General features: G+C 41.0%; 1 protein-coding gene across 4 annotated transcripts in view; it reads right to left on the bottom strand.

The window, feature by feature from the left end:
- EPHA4 (EPH receptor A4) overlaps positions 1–19164 on the bottom strand; it is a 108766-nt gene that overhangs the window by 27559 nt on the left and 62043 nt on the right. For all 4 annotated transcript variants that reach the window (XM_067301928.1, XM_067301930.1, XM_067301929.1 and 1 more), the window contains exon 6: positions 771–895. In XM_067301928.1, the coding sequence (XP_067158029.1) occupies positions 771–895 (125 nt within the window). The remainder of the gene's footprint in view (positions 1–770; positions 896–19164) is intronic.

Here is a 19164-nt window from a genome sequence, read left to right as displayed (position 1 = left end):
ACTTGAAAAATGTCTTCCAGAAAGTCCCATCTTAAAGGTTATTCTTATTTTTGGCTGGAAAATACTTCAGAAAATATTGTAATTTAGCTTCACCGAAAATCATCTGCCTTTTGCTGTATGTGTGAGGCAAGCAACAAAGTGATTATCTTAAAAAAATTAAAAAGTGTGTGTGCATGTGTGTGACAGCACGAGAGCAAAAGCAGATAATTGTTAATTTTGGCAGACAACCTTCAAAGAAAGTAGCTCTTTTCATGGTTCCATACTTGAGGAGAGAAGTTATTTGTAGGAATAACATCTCCCTCTAACTCAGAGAGTATGAAGAATGTAATTTTCTTTCCTTATTCTTTATTAAAAGCCATCCAACCCACATCATCACTCTAAGCAGAAGCTATTGGCAAACAGATCTTATTGCTATTAGCGTGTTATATACCTCATTATTATACTTCTGTCTATGATGTAAAGCTAATGCCTCACTTCTGACCAACATTATTGATTCTCATTATAAATACGCTTGCTACAAAAACTTGCTTCCTAGGTAAGAAAAAATAACAAAACAAACTCATACCACACAGCTGGAACAGCCTCTATATCTTATTATTTCAAACAATCATTCAAGTGCACAAAATCCTTTATTGGATATTATTAAACTAAACCTATTTGGTTTCAAAGAATGGGATCCTATCTGGAAATAAAACATAATTAAATGAGGTTAAAAAAAAAAAAACCCTAATCCCAAACAAAGCTCCTTGCTTGTCCATTGTGAACAGTACCTTTTCATAGTATTTGACTTCGTATTCCAGGATGACTCCGTTTGGCCTATCCGGCTCCAGCCAGGCCAAGGCAACGCTGTGTCTTGTTATCTCTTTAGCCTGGATCAAAGCAATTGGGGATGGAGCTGCCAAAAAAAAAAAAAAAAAAAAAACAATTATATAAGCAATAATTTAGTTTCAAATGAGGAATGCATGCTTATAATTGTAGCTTTCACAATGAGAGAGCTTACTGACTCGTGAGCACTTTCAGAAATTGTATTTTTCTTGTGTGAGGTTGTATGCATTAAGTATTGTTGCTGTTTTCTGTAACAAAATTATGTTTAATTCCCTTCTAATAGATCTTGTTTTTAGATTCTGGGCTGTGCTATATAGGTAGCCTCTGGAGTAACACAGCATAGTAGTCTAAATGACATAATGTTCATGACGCCTATAGACCAAACCTCCATAATAGGCTAAAGTACCAAAAGATTCTGCCTCATTTTTGACCTGTGTTAGTCACAGTGCACAAAGACTCATATGCATTAGATTTCAGTCCATACTGATTCTCCTCCTCCACCTCCTAAAATTAACTGGTCTTAAGTCACTGTTTGCTTTACAAGAACTATGAAACTCCTGAGGGACCAATACTGTTTTCTCTAAAGCTGAGAAAATTTTGTTATTGAATTAAGCAAGACCAGAATAAAGCTCAATACATACAAATTCGGACCCTCCCATGAGAACCAGAAAACTTTTATTTCAAGAGTCTGAGCCAGTTTGTGCCTCCTAACTGGCCCTGCTTAGCACCTCAGCCTGTGAGCAGTTCCTGGAGAATGAGGAAGCTCAACGTCCGTGGGCCAGGTGCTGGCTTTGATAGCACTAGGTGTTTCCCAACTAGAAGATATCAGAGATTGGCCCCTCATGTACCAAACTGGCATAATCTGGCCCTGTCCCATGTGGCGCAATATAAACGTATTCAACAGATGAAGTAGGACTACACTGTCAAGGGGAAGGGCTGAATGACTTTTGGCAAAACTCTACCTAGCAACAAGCTAAACTCAAAGATCCTTTAAACTGTATCTGTGTGCCGTAATAAGGGCTGCAACGAAGAAGATAATGGAAAACATCTCATTGCGCACCCTACACTTTCAATAGAGCCCCTGTGATCGCTGAAGTTCAGGTTTTGACTGGCTGGCGGACAATGCTTTCTCCCTTTGACTGCGATAGTAGCAGATTCATGGCTGTGCTGGGGGAACGGGTTTCTGAAGATTTATGAACCTGACTGGCCCTTTCTTGCTGTTGTGTTGCTGTGTGGTCACGTCTCTAGCCAGCTGTTATCAAGCTCTTTTGATGCTGACAATAGCTGGTATAAACGGTGGAGTCTCCAGGGATAAAAAGGGACATTCATGAAATTTTTAATCTTATCTAACAAAGCTGTCCTGTATAACCAGAGATTAGAGGTCTTCCTAAATTGAACGTATTTCTTCTTTTGTCCCCTGAAGCTGTAGACATGTTGCTCTTTTTTTTCCTTTTTCCTTTTTTTTTTGTTTTTCTTTTTTTACTCTAACTTTAGGATGATGATCCATGAAAATGTTAAAAATAAGAAAAAAAACCCAACCCTTGAAACATGTATCCTTGAAAAGAACCAAGAAAGACAAATAAATAAAACAGTCACAGTAAATGAAAGGAAAATTGAATGTTGAAAGCCTCAAACCTACTTGACCATATCGGACAGTTGTGATGGAAGTGAAAATAACCAGGAGACACCACACAGGCACAAAAGGGTGTCTCCCTCTTGACGGGAAACCTCCAGGGAGCTGCTTGCTGCCTCACTGTGTGACAGTTTGGCATCTCTGTTAGCAATGCCTCCGAACCTTTCGCTTTTTTCTTGTCTGTCTCTCACATGCAAAGGCAAATACTGGACGAGAGAGGAGACTATAAACACAGCCAACAGGGAGGATCCAGGTGTGCTCCATCAAGTCAGATCTGTGGCAGGACTGAGAATCTGCTCAGTAACCCCACAGTTCCTCAACAGACAACAGGAGTTTTCCTTTTGCAGCCAACAAATTGGAAATCAGATTTATTACTCTAAAACACACACACACATGACATTACCAATAAACCAACCAGAGAGAAATCTGCTTAGTTAATTGGTGCCTCACGTCCGAAAGATATGCAATTCTTTTTACTGAGAATCTGTCACTTACTCTGGTCTGACCTTAACAATTTCAGAGAGAAAGTTCACTTTCTTACCCTCATCCTCTTTTTAACTTGCTTGGCTTCCCATTTCATTTCTGCAGGCATTTATATTGGAATTTAGTGAGCCCTGTATTAGTAGGCTGGTAAAGTGCTAAATGGAAATGCATTTTTGCTCTGTTGTAAAATGGCTATTCACAGCTGAAGAAAATATATTAACCACCTCTTCTTATGGAGGATGCTTAGTTTTCTAGTTTAATAAATGCTTTCTTGTATCTCTCAAAAACGGACAGTTCATGCTAGGTACTACTCCATACTGGTATAGACAACCTCCTCCTGGGCTCCAGGATAAGAAAGAGGATTCGTATATCAATTCCTTTGCTAATTCTTATGATTAGAGTTGCAAGAATGGCCCTAGCTTTTTCTTCCTGTCCTTTATACTGTTGAATACTAACCATTATGCAACTTCATCCTAATTAACTTTTAATCTATTCTCTTGCGTTGTATTGTGCAGATGAGTAACTTGTTTCTGTTTTTGTTTTGTTTTGGCTGTTATCCTGCTTCTCCGTATGCTATACAGAAATCCTGAGAGTGCTGATGTCCATGTCACGAGGTACCAGAATGGCCAAAGGCTGTCAAGGAGCTCTTTGCTGTCTCTGTGGCACAGAGCTGGAAATGTCTATGAAATAGGATGGTCATCTGCAGCTCCATGGACCTTGAGGGACTGGGCTCAGTAACTAAAGCTATCCCACTGCACAGACAAAACCCTCCTTTACCAGTACTCTCTTATTTCTGCAAACAGCCCTGTAAATCAGGTTGGTTGGTTGGTTGGTTTTTTAGGATCCACCACAACAGAAGCATCCCATCAGCCGCCAGGAGTAGCTCTAGCTAAAAGAGAGAGTAACCGGGCTTCATACTCTGTGCTGTCCCAGCCCTCTGGGTGAGCTTGTGCAAAATATTTAGATTCTTTGCTCCTCTTCCCTCTGCCTTTAAAATGCCTCTTAGGGATGTTGTGAAGATAAACATGTAACAGATTGTAAAATGATGCTTTGATAGCGAGCAGAAGAGAAGACGGTAACGTCTCTTACATTTGACTGTGATATTTGTTCATTCTATACACACACACTCCTAGAGAAATCATACAGAGGATAATTTGATCAAAAAGAATAACATAAAAATTTGAGATGTTTGCAATAGTACTACAGAATAGTTTTGGAGAGGAGTAGGAGATGACTTTTTCTTTCACCTTCTTCACTTTCTTCTTCTCTATTCCCAGACATTTAGAAAGAAATACTAAGTAAAACTTGTTTCTAAATCATCATTGCTTAGAATAGCAAGTTTTTCTCCCACATGTGCACACACAGTATGTATCAAGGACCAGTTCTACCAGAACAGTGCACTTTACAGTGAAGAATGACGAGATATTTTGGTGTTTAAAAAGGGGTCCCTTTAACAAAAGCACTAAGTGTAACTTTCCTTAGTTCAAAGCTCAGCAGTTCCTCTCCCTTAAAAACTCCACTCCCTACTGATGTGAATGTTGCAATTTTCTTTTATCTACTTCCTCAATAACCTGCCATTAAACACCTACTAGTAGTTTTATTACTGCAGTTCTGAGCTTGTGGCCTACAGAGAGAGAAAGAGCACAGATGTACTACAAAAACTTCACCCAAATGCCATAAAGCTATATCCCAAGGCTAATAAGTGCTGAATTATAACAGTTTTGAGGCACTTTAAAGGATGGCAGAGGCAGTGTCAGTTTTTCATTACTGGTTCATTACTGGGGGGGAGGGAGGAAAAAACAGGAAATAAATAGATGCAATAAAAGTCTCTGGCATGTAGGCATCCATGAGTGAAAGCGGCCCTTTATAAAACTAAAGCATGAATACTTGGATATCAAAGATACACAATGCCCAGTGTTTGAGTGAAGATGCCTTCTTAACCACAGCAGGATTTACTTTCCACTCCCCATGATTTGAATTTAAATGGATCATGTTTACTCAAGGGGTCTTTCACTGATTGAAAAATATGCCCACAGTTTGTACATTATCTCAGCTAAATTCAAATAACATATTTAAATTTAATTACTTGAAGCTTAGGGGTTTCATGCTTTTCTTTTTTCCCTCAATTGCACACAACAACACTTATTTGTTCTTATCAATGGCTATGTGCTTTGTCAAGCATCAAAATTAAAAGCCTGAAAGCACTAATGATGTTACTGTGATTAAGGGTTTTTACCTTCCAGGGTAGATACTAAAAGCCTGTTCCATTATTAATTATTAAAAAAAATAAAGATTTTTGAGAATCTAAGACTGAAGAAAAGTCCTCTTAAAATCAAAACAAGAAAATAAAACATCTTCTATTAACTGGAACAAGAACACATTTAAGGAAACCTGGCACATTTAAGGTTTTGTCTTTGAATATCCTTCTTGTAATGTTGGTTTTTTTACATTTGATATTGTAAATGATATTATCAAATAACTTTACAGCAGGAAAAGGATATACAACACAGACAATCAAATATGTTTTTAATGATTCCTAAAGGCAACGTTCTCCAGACCACATTCTGATAAGGGAGCACATTCTGATTCTGGTAAGGGAGCAACTTACTGTACTAGCTGTCACACTGACTTCAAATCAAGTGAAGGGATAAGTAACCAGCCCTATTTTGTTAAATATTCCAGATTAAATTAAAAAGGAAGCAATTTGCTCTTTCCTAAAATGTTGGTGTTTGGTTCTGCTCCCCATCAACCCCTCAGGCCTTTCACCTGCTCCTCTCTCTTGTCCAGACAGAAATGCCTGAAAACTTTCATTTTTTGAATAATACCACCTCTGTGCTCTGAGTACTCCTGGCAATTGAATTCTCAAAGGAAGGGGAATACATTTGAGTTGTGAGCAAAAGAATTGACGAAGAATGGCAGGAGACCGAGTTTCCAAGCATATGCATAACCCATGTATCCACACAGGGACAAGCACATGAAAGTTTTTGCACAAGTGAACCTATTTGTACACACACAGATTAGATGACTATACACATTTGAAGCACCGAGCTAGTTTGGCATTCCTACTCTTCACTGCCAAAACGATTGCTACTTTTTTCTCCTAGAGACCATCAGAAGCCTGCAAGACTGGATGTACACCTTAAGAATGAGCTACGTACTTTTTTTTTTTCATTAATCCCCAAATAACTCTCCCTGTGTATAAGTGCAGCAAACATTTGTACTAGCAATGGTTTGGCCAGGTTAGGACTTGGACGAGGATCTAGAAGCCCGATTGCTCAAGTGAACCACTGGAAGCCTCCCAAGACATTCCCTAGTCCTCTGTCTTCCCACTGTCTGCCTTTGGCTCCGCGAGGAATGACGACTGGCGTGGAACACCTCCCCGTTTGAAACCGAGCCGCACCGAGGTTCAGGCCAGCATGTTCAAGCCTTAGCATTTAAAGCAAAGACTTTAAATCTGCACCGCTGAAGTAAACTGCCCAAGGTTATCCGCCCACATTTGAAAATCCTGGCCTCTGAAATGTGAAGCAGTGTGACAGCTGAGCTCGGCCTCTTTCTCTCAATCCCTTAAATCAGTCATAATACTTCTGCAACTAAAGTTTCCTTCCTTGTTACTAGAAAACATGCTGCGCAGGAAAAAACCCAGCTCAGCCACAGGGTAGTGTCACATGACATCTTCATTCCAAGATGAAAGGCACACATTAGCTTTCCCTTCTTTCCAGGCTCCACAGCGCAGTCACTGCATATATGAGCTCTATGGCAAACAAGTGACAAGCTCTCAAGCCTCGGGACTAGCTCACATCAGTTATGTTTATAGTGGTATTTCATAAAGTAAGGGGTAGAAAATGAGATTTTGAAGACTGTTAACACTGCATTATTATGTTTTAAACATTTCCTCTGTTTTAAAGATTTTATTTCTTGCCTCTCCCAAAAGAGAACCTGGACTGCAAACCTTGCCAGACCACAAAAGCTGGCTCTGACTTGCATCAAATCAAAAGCCTGCAGAAAGACGCAGGCTGTTAGCCGCAACAAATAATAGCAGCTCAGGATTATTAGAGTGCTGTATTTTTACCATCCTACCCCAGCTCCAGTTCTTGGAGAACGGCAGTAACTGCCGAAGATCCATAAAGAGCCGGCGTATTTTCCTGGCTATGAGTCTTGTTCTGTGCCAGTTTTAGCAGAGCCTACATTAGCATACTGGAACTGCTCTAATTTAGACCAAACCAGTTATAGGAGCTGAGGTCTGACCACAGTTCCCTGTGGTCAGAAACTCCGAAACTGTGATGGGACAGTGGTAACAAAGATTTTGCACACCCAGGAGACAGCTCGTTCTGACTATCGATTTCTGGGGACAAGCTCTTGATACCAGGATGTTATTTTCAGGTACTGGCCCTCCAGTTTTGAAGGCCAAATAATGATGTCAGCTAATGCAATGCAGCTCTGGAGCAACTCCAGAGATCTGAATCTGCAACCTGCAGTCCCAAAGACTGCCTTAAACCAAAAGAATATAGAATCCACACAGCATTTAACATGAGATCTGTATTGCAACTCAAGCATGGAGTCTGTTTAGTCTGAGGACTGCTTGTTTTCTTTCTGCTAGCTTGCTAAGAAATCCTGTTGGCATGTTCTGACAAGGATAACTTAATAGTTGCCAACAGAAACATGGCAGGATACTGTGTGTGTATTTCCTGTATGTATGAATGCCAGTTTAAAACAAACAGGAAAACAAGTCTTTCAGTTGGAAGGCAATTTATAAAAATCTGTCTGAACATTACAAGCACTTAAAAAAAAAAAACAGCACTGAAACATTTCTAAATGTTTAAACTAGAATGATTAACACAAGAAGGGTGAATGTATTTAGCGCTGTAAATTGCTCTAAGAAATTCTACAGCTACAAGCAATTTGTTAAGATTTGGAACTAGTCAGCAGCTCTCTAACCTGGGCAGGTTTTGAACTGCTGGTCACAGAGCAGGCCCCAATGCAGTTCCTCTTCCCTCTAGCTGAGGTTAGAATTTGACCCAGTATACACAAACCCAAATTTTGTAGCCTAAGGAAGCCAACGCTGATGCTCTACTACATTCTAGTGGGCAGGCAGAAGCAGAGAAAACGGGCCAAAGTCTTGGCAAAGGGGTATCGCCACTACTTTCGGAGTCCTCGTCTAGGGCCTGAACCAGCCACGCTTGGGAGGCAGGATCCCATGACCAGCGTCGGGTCGAACACTTCAGGGAAGCACACACTGCAATTGCTCTGTTACTTCTAAGGCGGTCTACCAAGCACAGACCTCCATAAGCCACTGATGCTGGGACATAACGCAGGGTTCCCCAAGGATACACTGGCTCCAGGGGGATCCAGAAGGAGAAAGTAGAGACCGTAACCTCTAGATATTAAAATGAATTATAATGTTGGAGTTAGGGCATCCTCCAGCCTCTCAAAATAAGCAGTCCAGCGCAATCTGACTCACTCACTGCTATTCTCTCATGGCCGCTCTACCTCACCAGATCCTGCTGTTGCTCTGGGGAAGCCAGAACCAGCAATGAGAGCTAAGTCCTCCTCAGAAATGCTCTGTCCTTCACATTTGTATCACTACATGGAAGGAGGATCTGCTGAGCCATCTTTTCCAAACAAACTCTTCCACTACCTTCCCGGCTCCTTCCACAGGGAAGTCAAAACTGTCCTCAAAGATGCATCAGATGCCCTCCAATGATCCCCAAGTCCCAAGCCCTGTGCCCTTCCTCAAGTCAAGTAAAGTCCAGCTACTCATCCTCCCTATTTTCTCATTCTCCTGTCCAAAGTTAGAGGAGTAAGACATGCCTGCACACACTTCACGAGTCAACAGACAAAGTGGGGTAGAGTTGTTCTTAAATTCTGAAGGATTAATGAAATAACTTACTGTTTCTATGCCCTGCAAACATTTTGTGTGCAGCTTTTCAACTATTTAAAATAACATATCAACAACCAATAAAACAATACTGAAAATATTGAGCCTGCCTTATAAATATCCCAGTACGGCAACCTTTTGTGTCCTATTGCAAAAGACAGCTCTGACCTGATGCCTCATGCCACTACCTATTTACAGAAAAACTCCTTCTTGCTCCTTGGTCCTTACTTATACTTACCACCAAGTCATCTGAGCATGTGGTTAGCTCAGCAGTTACAGTGTGAAGCTTAATTCACTAAGGGTCAAATGTGTGAATTGGTACCCAAGGCAACATATCTCATAATGCTGTTCTCTTTGGTTCTCACACAGTTGCTTTTATTTACTTGAAATAAAGAAGTCTAGATGATACGTATATGTACTAAATAACTTACTTTGTCACTTATTCTCAGCATTAAGAATATTAGTTTTTTAAAAAGAACTGCTTACACTGCCTGAAATCCAGACAAATAAAAGCCCCTGCCCTACTCACTCATGCTTTGGAAATACTGAAGTATCTTCTAAATAAGATAAATAAATAAGTAAATAAGTTATGACTCATTTTGCTAAAGTAGCTTTTCCTTTTTTAATAAATAGTTTTGCTCATGTTGTCTCATCTTGACTTGTGAAGTGCTACAGTAATAGCAGAGAGTTAGACTTTGCCATTTGGGTTCCTCAGATCAATCGACCAACATCAGAAATGTCAAGAATCTTGGAGGGAAAAAAGATAATAAAATGATAAACATTTTACTTTAACTGGGATACACACAAGTGATAGGCTCCAACAGCAACTGCAAGCTAGGTTTCATACATGCCCTCTTGAGCCTGTGGTACCCAAAAGAATCAAAACACATCTCACCTGACAATAAAAACTGCAATTCCTGTTTTAACACTTGAGAGTAACGGATTATTTGGAAGTCACCAAAGTTAAGGTGCTTCAGTTGTGTTTACTTTAAGCTTCATCACACACAAGAGGGTGGTGCAGAAGGTTCAAATTTCTGTATTTACATTTCAGATGAACAAGCTGTAAATTTTAATTATAGCTGATATTCAGAGCATTCAACTGGAACTTCAGTAAAGTGCCTTCTGTACAAAGGTTAGATGGATTCCACATGATACAATCTCTGTCTCCGGGCTGTTGAGAAGCTCTCAAGATTGAATCAAGGTTTAGCTTTTCTGTGCTCACATTAATAGCACTTTGTGAAGGACACTGGCCTGACAACACTGGGAGATGGGTTCCTCAGCTCTTCCAGGATACAGCAAACCACCTTGCTATACAACCCCATCACAGTTCCTCTTCTTGAGGAAAAAAAGATACTTTGTACTTCTGGAAAAATTAATATAGGTAATTAGATTCCAGCACACCAAATCCTCCTGGGCTTTCACACTCAGAGCTCTTCTCACAGTTCCTCTCAGTGGAACTGAATTGAGCCCATTTTCCCTCATCTGCAACATGCAGATTTTTCCAGGAAATTAAAAATCATAAATAGACCCAATGAAAGAAAAAACTGTATTCTGCACACAGCGCTGTTGCAAAAGCAGAGCAACCTGAAGTTCGCTGTCCAGTAAAAAATAGTGATGAGAGACATAAACTGGAGATGTCTTAAGCTTTCTGAAACACATAAATCTTAAAATTAAAATCTTACTTCATAATGTTAGTAAATGATTATATCACAGGTGGCACATAATTCAACTTATACAGGGTTTTCATTACTTTGATTTTGTTTTTATTCTAAGTACTGAAAACTAGCAAATAATTAATTTAAAAATTAGGGAAAAAAAACAAATGCTGTAAGCAATTAAAAATTAAAGGGGCTGCCTTAGTGGAAAATGGTCAGAAAGATAATAATTGGTAAAATTTCCTCTGCAATGTAAGTGCCATTACAAAGACTGAATAATTTCAATCCTAAAAAAAAACCCCAAAACTCATGAGCTTATGAAATTTGGGGGTATACAAAGACATCTGTCATGTTTATTTACTAGAGGAGTACGGAGTTAGGATGCTGGACAAATGAAAATCAGTGAGAACAATAATCCTAAATTAGCTCAGCAATCTCATGGATGGGTCTACGTTCTGAGTCTGGACCTTCATTTTTTGTCCCAAATTCTCAGTACAGTAGGAGGACATTGAAAGATCCACTCCTGATTGCTGATTAGAAAATCCCCGCTGCACTCCTGCAGGGACAGAGCAGACCTTGCCTCTCCCCTGGGTGGAAGCCCCAAGATTACTGACAGGATGGAATTTAGGAGAAACGGCCAGGATGGGAATTGCAACAAAAAATATAATCTTCATCTCTACATAACTCACAACAACTGAATTCAAAAATCATTTCTTTTTCCAACAGCATGCAAAGCACCTTCCAATGTTATGTCTCCCCTCCCTGTAAGGTTCATGGTTTTAGTTCAGTTTTGTTATCAACAGCTCCACGGATTTGATCCCCTTATCTGATCCAGATGAAGCTGATAACTTCTATTTACTGATCATTCTGACTCAAAACAAGCTAGGAAACTCCTGCCCGAAGACCCTCTCTAACCTGTGATGTCTGCAGCTCATCGATATCTAAAAATATTCTCTGGTTAAAGAAAAATTGTACATCTGCAACCAGTGCTAACGCAGTCTCCCTGTTTGAGCCCAGTCCACTCTCTTCAAATCAGTTCTCCCACTGCCTCCTTCCCAGCACAGGCATAATTGCAGTGTTTTAACTTTCAGCATAGGCAGCAGTGAAAGCAAAAGACTGAAATGCTTTTGGAAATGCACCGCTGGGCCTGCACGTCATGGCTGAAGTAGGACGGAGGGCTCGCAGATCTCGGCACAGATTCCCATTGGCAACCTCGTCCTGGAGGGCCGGGGGAGCTCACAGAACGTCTGATTTAACATTCAGCTACTTGCATATTCCAGTCACTTTCTTATTTATGTGCATGCACCCAGTCTTGATAAACTGGAAGGAAAGACACAGCCATTCCATCTGCATTCACTTTTATGCTAAGAGAGACAAATTGAGGCTGATTCAGAGGACAGATTTAAAGCACGCACTATGTTATCTAGACAAGTGCAATCTTCCCAGGGAGCCATTGTAGTGGGCTGTCTTGAGATCATGCCTTTATTTGTTTGCTAAAATAAATGGACACCACACAAAACTCACTTCATATGAGAGACATCTCTTCCAGCCCACTACATCTTCCTATTTTGCTCAGCCCAAACTGCCTTATTGTATTATTTATTGATGGGACTATCCAGTGGTGCATAGAAAAATAAAAATAATAAAAAGCTAATTAAAAACTCTGGTGCTTTGCTCTTAGTCTTCAGTAAGGAAGGAACTGAAAGACATTTATATTGAAAGCACATTATAATTTAAGGGTTTTACTGTCTGTGATAATCCATTGATACTTTCAACAGATTTTAAAACAGGCAAAACCAAAGGGATTCTATAGAATTGTAAAAGAATTTAATAAGAAAGTCTGAATCATTCTGTCTTCTTTTTAAGACTAGGTGGTAGAATTCAATAGCAGGGATATAAATTCTAATAAATTCTAAAGGAACAACTCAGAAAGCTAAGACAATAGTTATTCTTTTAAGTTCAGTAGGACTTTTCCATAAAGGATGTTTTGAAATATAAATGACCGAACAGATAAAATACAGATGGTTTTAGCTTCCTACCTCTCTTTAGACAGTATTAAAAAAAAAAAAACCCAAACCTGGTCAATTTTTGTTATTAGAAGCTCACAAATCACTGCTTTCGGGAACCCTGACTGTGTTCTCCGAGTACGCTACCAAGGCAGAGTTCTTGGATTCTGGTTCTTCAATTTAGTAATGAAGGCAGATTACGTTAATCTAAGGAGATGCCATGAAATCCGCCCAGCAGACGCAGATAGAGGCTATGCATTAGCCTGCTTTGTTTGGGTGGGGAAGCCCACTGGAGACCTGCCAGAATAATGAAGCGCTCCCTGCACGCCAGTTCGCACGGGGGGCTAAATCTGAAGTGACACTGCCAATGAAAGGAGCAGCATTCGCTCGCGTGCTCAGCATTTTGATATCCGCCAAAATCTTGCAAACGTGATTATAGAGACCCAGCGGACACGCTACAGCTCTATTTAGTCCTCGTGTTACGACACAACGCTGCGCCATACATTAAATTAATAAATAGCAGGCTACCTTGGGCTGGCTTTATGGGAGCATGATTTCACACATGTGGATGGGCTTGACATTGTTTGCAGCTCCTCCGACAAGGATGGAAAATCTGAACCAGAGGGCTGCCTTACCCATCCCGTCCTTGCTGGGTCAGTTTAGTACCCTGCCCTTCAAACTACAAGCCAGTGCAGAAACTTTGGGATTCAGGGACTAGCTATGTTTATTTGTGCTACTCTGCATGGCATTTTAATTAGTAACTGTGCGGATTTAAAACTGGTGAATGGACACACAGGGGCAGTTGTGCAGCCTAGCTTTTGTGCTTCCACTCTCTCAAAAAAATCCTGTTTGAGGACATCAGCAGGGGGTTAATGGAAGCTTTGATAAAGTTCTCCGAAGCCTTTTATTGTTGCTCAACTCCAGACTGGACTCTGGTGTCTTTCTGGCTGCTTTCCAATTAATTTAGTCAGCTGCAAAAACAACTAGAAAATTTAGAAGCCCACCTAAACATTTGGTAGCCACAAACATTCTTGGACAAAGTCTCCTTCCAAATAACATTTCCTTTTAAACTGTATAAGGGAATTGTTCAGGCTGGGTCGTGAGCTTAGAGATTGTTAAATGTCAGTGCACGGCCAATGAAAGGAAGTGTGCAGTTAAATAATCCAGAGCAAATAAAAGCTCCAGGACCATACCTTGATCTATGTCAGCTTAGTAACTATTCATCTGTACCAACATAACTGAGATCAGAATATGATCCAGGGTGCCTATTAAAAGTAAATTTATAAAACTAAAAATATGGTCAATACTACCCAGACCTGAAATTAAGCATTTTCTTCCTGAGGAGGGCATGTAACTGACCTCCATTTTCCACAGCAAACTATGAGATCTTTTTAAAAATGTGACCAAACTTTTATTTAAATGCCGCAATTACTTCTTGGCACTATCTGACATGCAACTTGTCTAAGCTGCTCACTGAACCCTGAAGCTGGTTATTTACTAAGGATCTTTAGAAAGCACTGTTTTTTTTTCCTTCCGACCAAGACTTGTATCCCCCACCTTGAATACAAATTCATGGAAATGGGTGGTGCAGACAGCTTTGTCAGCAAGCAGGCAGTTGTTATTTTAATTATTATTTCTTTGTGGAGAACTGCAGTTACCTTAAAATAATAATTTAATCCCTCCCAACAATAGTTTTCCCAGTTTTGTTTTTAAGATGGTAGCACGTACACTTATAACTACGCATTTATTACAGACCATTACTCAAAGCCTGTGCAAGAACACAGAGTTATTAATAAGAAACTCCCTCCTGCCTCTGCCAGCTTGGAGCAGCTCCTTATCCAGGCACATTACCTTACGCAGGTAAGGACATGCGCAGTGGCAGAAGCCTGAAGCAGTCAACACACAGCGTCTCTGAGCTGCTAAGGAATCTCACACTGAACACTGAGATTTGCCAAATCACAACTATTCCTAACTGATCATTTCCATACAATTCCCAAATTTCTTGTGTTGTGATCACTCATCTTATTTGTGGATCTCCTACCACATTCATATTTGAGAGGCCTGTGGTTTCCCAAAATACATTATTTGGTTTGCTTCAGAACTCCTCGCGGCAACTCACTTCGATGTAAATCTTCAGACAGCAAAAGCCAAAACACAGTTCCCTCCGAGGACCCAAGTGAAAAAAGAAGAAGGCAGGTCGTCATCTTGTACAAACTGTCAGATCACCTCATTGATTATGGCAGGAAACTCTGCAACAGCTGACAACCTGTCCCAGCCCTTCTGCTTGAAAAAGTAGCGGGGGGGTGGGAGGGGTGTAAGGAATTGCTACTTATTTCTAGCAGATAAGTGTAAAGCCTTAGAAACCACACTGGTTTCGATTCAGAAAGAGCAAGTTGCATACAATTAGCCTGCAGTTCTATAAAATGCTGCAACAAATCACTCGGAGTGTCACGCTCACTTATCAGCCCTTTTTCAAGGCCCTGCTTACCAGTTTTGAATCTCTCTCCCTACTGAATTCATGCTCGACACAGCTCCATTTGAAGAACAAGGAGACTGCCGATCCATCATCCTTAGTGCAAACGCCTTAAAAGCAAAGTAAAAACCTCCCCTTTTCCATTACTCTGGCATTTTGCAGAAAAAGATGCAGCGGCTGGAAGTATCAAACACCCATCCCATGCTCTGGGCATCTGACACGTATCCAAATGATTGCCAGGAGACCAATTTAAATCAGGCTTTTGGGGACCTGAGGGGCCAGAGCGTTGTGACTGTTGATACACACCCGGATAGGTGCAGGCATTTCCTTCCTGCAGTGTGTGCCTGCGAAAAGGACTCCTGGAACAGACTGTTGGTATCCTCTGGCCCCAGGGAACACCTAACTGAGAAGGGTGGGACCACGCCAGCAGCGAGCACTTTCCAAAAAACTGAATGGACTCCTGGACTTCTCGGAAGACTACAGACAGATATTGTTGTGCCCAACATCTGGAAAACTTCCCTCCACTCACTCCTTGACATCTGTATTTGGACAAAGACACAAATTTAGCTCCCTTCACAGCTTCCAGGTTAGACTGTTGCAACTCAGTGCAAACCTGAATACTTTCCAACTGGTCCAAAATGTTGACCTAGTAACTGGCTACCAGAACACATTAATCCTGCCCTCCACGAAGCCAAAACCTTCACCAGCGTCGCTGCCGCGGGCCCTTGCTGCCGACCCCCCTCGTACCCCCACAGCCCTCACGGAGCCAGGCAGTGAACTGGGCAGGAAAACCCACCCTGCCGAGAAACGGAGAGCTGACCTGCACGAGCTTCCCGAGGCTCTTCCACAGCCCTAGGGAAGGGGTGATGCACGGATGCAAGAACAGAAAATGACTTCTTTTGCCAGCTTATGCTATTTTGAAGCATCTGAGCCACTCCAGCACAACTGTGTGATGAATCTTGTCCTCAAGTTCACAGCTCTCCTTCCCTGCCTACTCTGGCAATGGCATCTTCCTCAAGGTTATACAGCCTTGTATATTCACAATTATGTTTCGACACAGCAGTGAACAGCTGGCCACCATGAGTGCATGAAACAAAAAAACCCTTTGCAAGAGCTGAGCATAGATGACCATAAAACTATGGAAGGCAGAACAACTATAGACCTTACTATTTTTGAAAGCAAAATTAATTTCGTTGACCACTTCCCTATTGATAAAATTCTCAACATGCACATGTCACATCACCCTTTTTGTGTCTCCCTGTCCCATGTACAAAATCAGAAAATGCATATTCGCTCTCAGGCAACAGAAACTATGTACTGTTACTTCTACTGAAACTAGGATTATACTCAAAAAATGTGATGGAGTAAGAGAATCAGATGGATTGATCAGTCTTCAGAATAACTATTAATTTTCCTTTCAAACAGATGTTTAAGGCACCCACATTCATGCAGGCACTTAAAAAAAACCCACAATTGAAATCTACTTAAAAACAATGTCTTCTGATGCTTCAGTATGGAGCAATTCTTTATAGATAACTTATAAATATCTAGAAACAGGGTATTAAAAAGGAAACACTGACAAACCTGAGGTTTACTGGCTATGGCATGTTTTGCTTTTGATCTGCCTGAGCAACTATTACTTTGTCAATATGAACAGTGCACACTGACCAAGGGCAATCTATGTCTATGCATTTTTTACTGACTGCAAATTTAGTTCTGCACAGGCTAAATCACACTGGCAAAATGCAAGATCTTATATGCATTTTCTCTGCTGCTCTGTACAACACGTGAGGAATGCTAATCAGCACTTGAAAGGAAACATGGGCTTTCAAAGAAGTCCCACCAAAATGCAAAATGGGAATATTTCCCTACCAAAGAGTCCAGTAGAACTTGTTAGTCATCTGGAAGCAAATAACTCCCACTTCCTTTTTCTTTCCCCTCCTCATTTCTAACTTAAGATTATCCTCAAAGGATCTGTTGGGGTTTTTTTCCTTTTAGTAATGAAATTAAGAACATAAACAAAAAAACAAACAAACAAACCTAAAGGCTAAATAAACCTGAGTAACCATTGAATTTTCCTTCCCTGCACTGAACTTGAACATTTAGGGGTCGCTACACCCGCAGCCTGTCCCAGAGGAATACTTGATTCATTTGGGTCCTCTCGGCAGCTCCCGTTCAGGTGACGGGGAGACCCACTAGAGTTCCTGCCTGGAAACAGGCACCGGCCGCGGCGGAGGGAGCCGGGAGCACCCCGACGCGGGGGCGAAGGGCTGCGGCAGCCAGCCGCACCGCTCTGCCTCCGAGAGAGGCAACAGCCAGCTCGGCAGGCAGCGCGCTGGGGCTCCGAGAGACAAAGGAGCCGCGGAGGGGAGAGGGAGCGGAAAAAAAGAGAAAAACGGGACAGGGAGCCCGAGATATTCGTAAGAGAGATCAGGTCTCGAGCCTAAGCACAGGCAGCTTGAAAACATCTGATGCAATGGGAGAAGCAGTACGTTTATTTATTTATACGATATTTTCATCCTAATTGGCACATCCTGCCTCCATCTAAGTGCGATGGTCCGCTTAAGGAAACACTGAGCCCAAGGTAACCTAACAAGGTAACAAATCACCAGGCAGCCTGCTTATTCAGGAACATTAACCGCTCGGCTCCTGCAAGCAAAGGAGCACGGCGGAAGCCTGGCCCTCGTAAAATGAAAACGAAAAGAAGGGAGGAAAGAAAGCAGCGTAGTGAGTCTGGATTTTACGTTTCATTTAGCGCTTGTGTAGGTTCCCCCCCGCTGCTCCCCCCTCACGAACGCCTAGAGCAGCTGTACAAAAACGCTGCCCTTGCTGCGCGGCACCCTCGCACGCGCGCGCGGGCGAACCTGGCTCCCAGGCTGCAGACCTGAACGGTTAGGCTGCAGTCTTTAATAAAAACATAAACTGTTCAGTGCCTCTTCAAAAAAACAAAAGCTTCCTGCTTGCTGTGAACAAGGTCTCCTTATTGAGAGATTTACTTTTAATTTTGAACAGCTTCGAAGCATTATCCTTAGCCAAAGAAAGAGCCTGGAGATTTCTGAGCCATTCAGTCAATTGCCTGGTAGGGTTTCTCAGGGAAATTAGCTCCTCTTAGCACCGGACGAGCATTGCTGGTTGCATCTCTTCCACAAGTCATTTCACATTTGTAAAGGATGGACAAAGCGTTGATCTCATTTGATCAGAAACACAGACAGCCGCAGCAGTCACCACTGCTGCTCGAGAGCCTTAACAGCAGCCTTTCCCAATACCCATTGGCTCAAAGTTTCACCAGCCCCGTGTTCCATGCTTTGCTTTTTTAATTTCTTTTTAATCTTTATGGGAAAAGAGTGGCTGTTCCGATCTCAAAAAAAAAAAAATCCAAAAAAATTATTATACTAAACACGTATAATAGCAAGCTGAATTCACCATTCAAAATTCTTAAAATGTCACAACACTGAAGTATTTCTCTAGGAGACAGAAATTTTTACTTGGTTCAAAGCCTGAAATTTAGATTCTCTCTGTAGGAAAAAAAAAAAATATATATATATATATATATATAAAGCAGGATCTTTCAAAGGAAGCAGGAAAAATACTTTTTTCAAATGCTTTTTGATTCTACTTTGAATGACAAAAGCTAGCTTATTTTTATTTAAACATTTTTATGCAGTTTTGGGAACTGCAAATAGTTTCTAAACAAAGGTAGAAAGTAAATGGCCTCATTTCATTATCTCCAGGAATAAGATGGCAAAAGCAACAAAAAACACTTGTGCCTTTCAACTGCACCTTTTATGTCACTGCAATACATTTCTTCAATCTTGTGGTGAATATGCCAGTAACTATACTGATTTCTCACAGCTTTCTGTCTGTCTCCAAAGGCATATCTTCTATAGAGGCTGGTACCAATGCAAACAAACATGCAAATATTAGGATTTCTGATCCTGACATTTAAAACTACGTTCTAAAATTTCGGTATATTTTCTTCAGATTATATGGTTGTGCATTTGTAAGGTCAAACTGAGACTGTTGTTAAGACATTTCCTAGACCCTAGTATGTTTATCATCCCTATTGAATTTAACTTGAAGATACATCTCTTGCAAACAAGTCCAACAAATTCCCCAGGAAACGACCCAAAAGGACTAGTCGTATCAGTAAAGAACCACGTTAGTAACATTTTTTCTATCAAACGCTGGAAAGCACAAGCATAGATAGCAAATAC

This window comes from Apteryx mantelli, chromosome 9, assembly GCF_036417845.1.
Source record: "Apteryx mantelli isolate bAptMan1 chromosome 9, bAptMan1.hap1, whole genome shotgun sequence".
NCBI classification, from domain to species: domain Eukaryota; kingdom Metazoa; phylum Chordata; class Aves; order Apterygiformes; family Apterygidae; genus Apteryx; species Apteryx mantelli.
The sequence above is the reverse complement of the archived record's forward strand: the minus strand, read 5'-3'. Positions and strand labels throughout refer to the sequence as shown.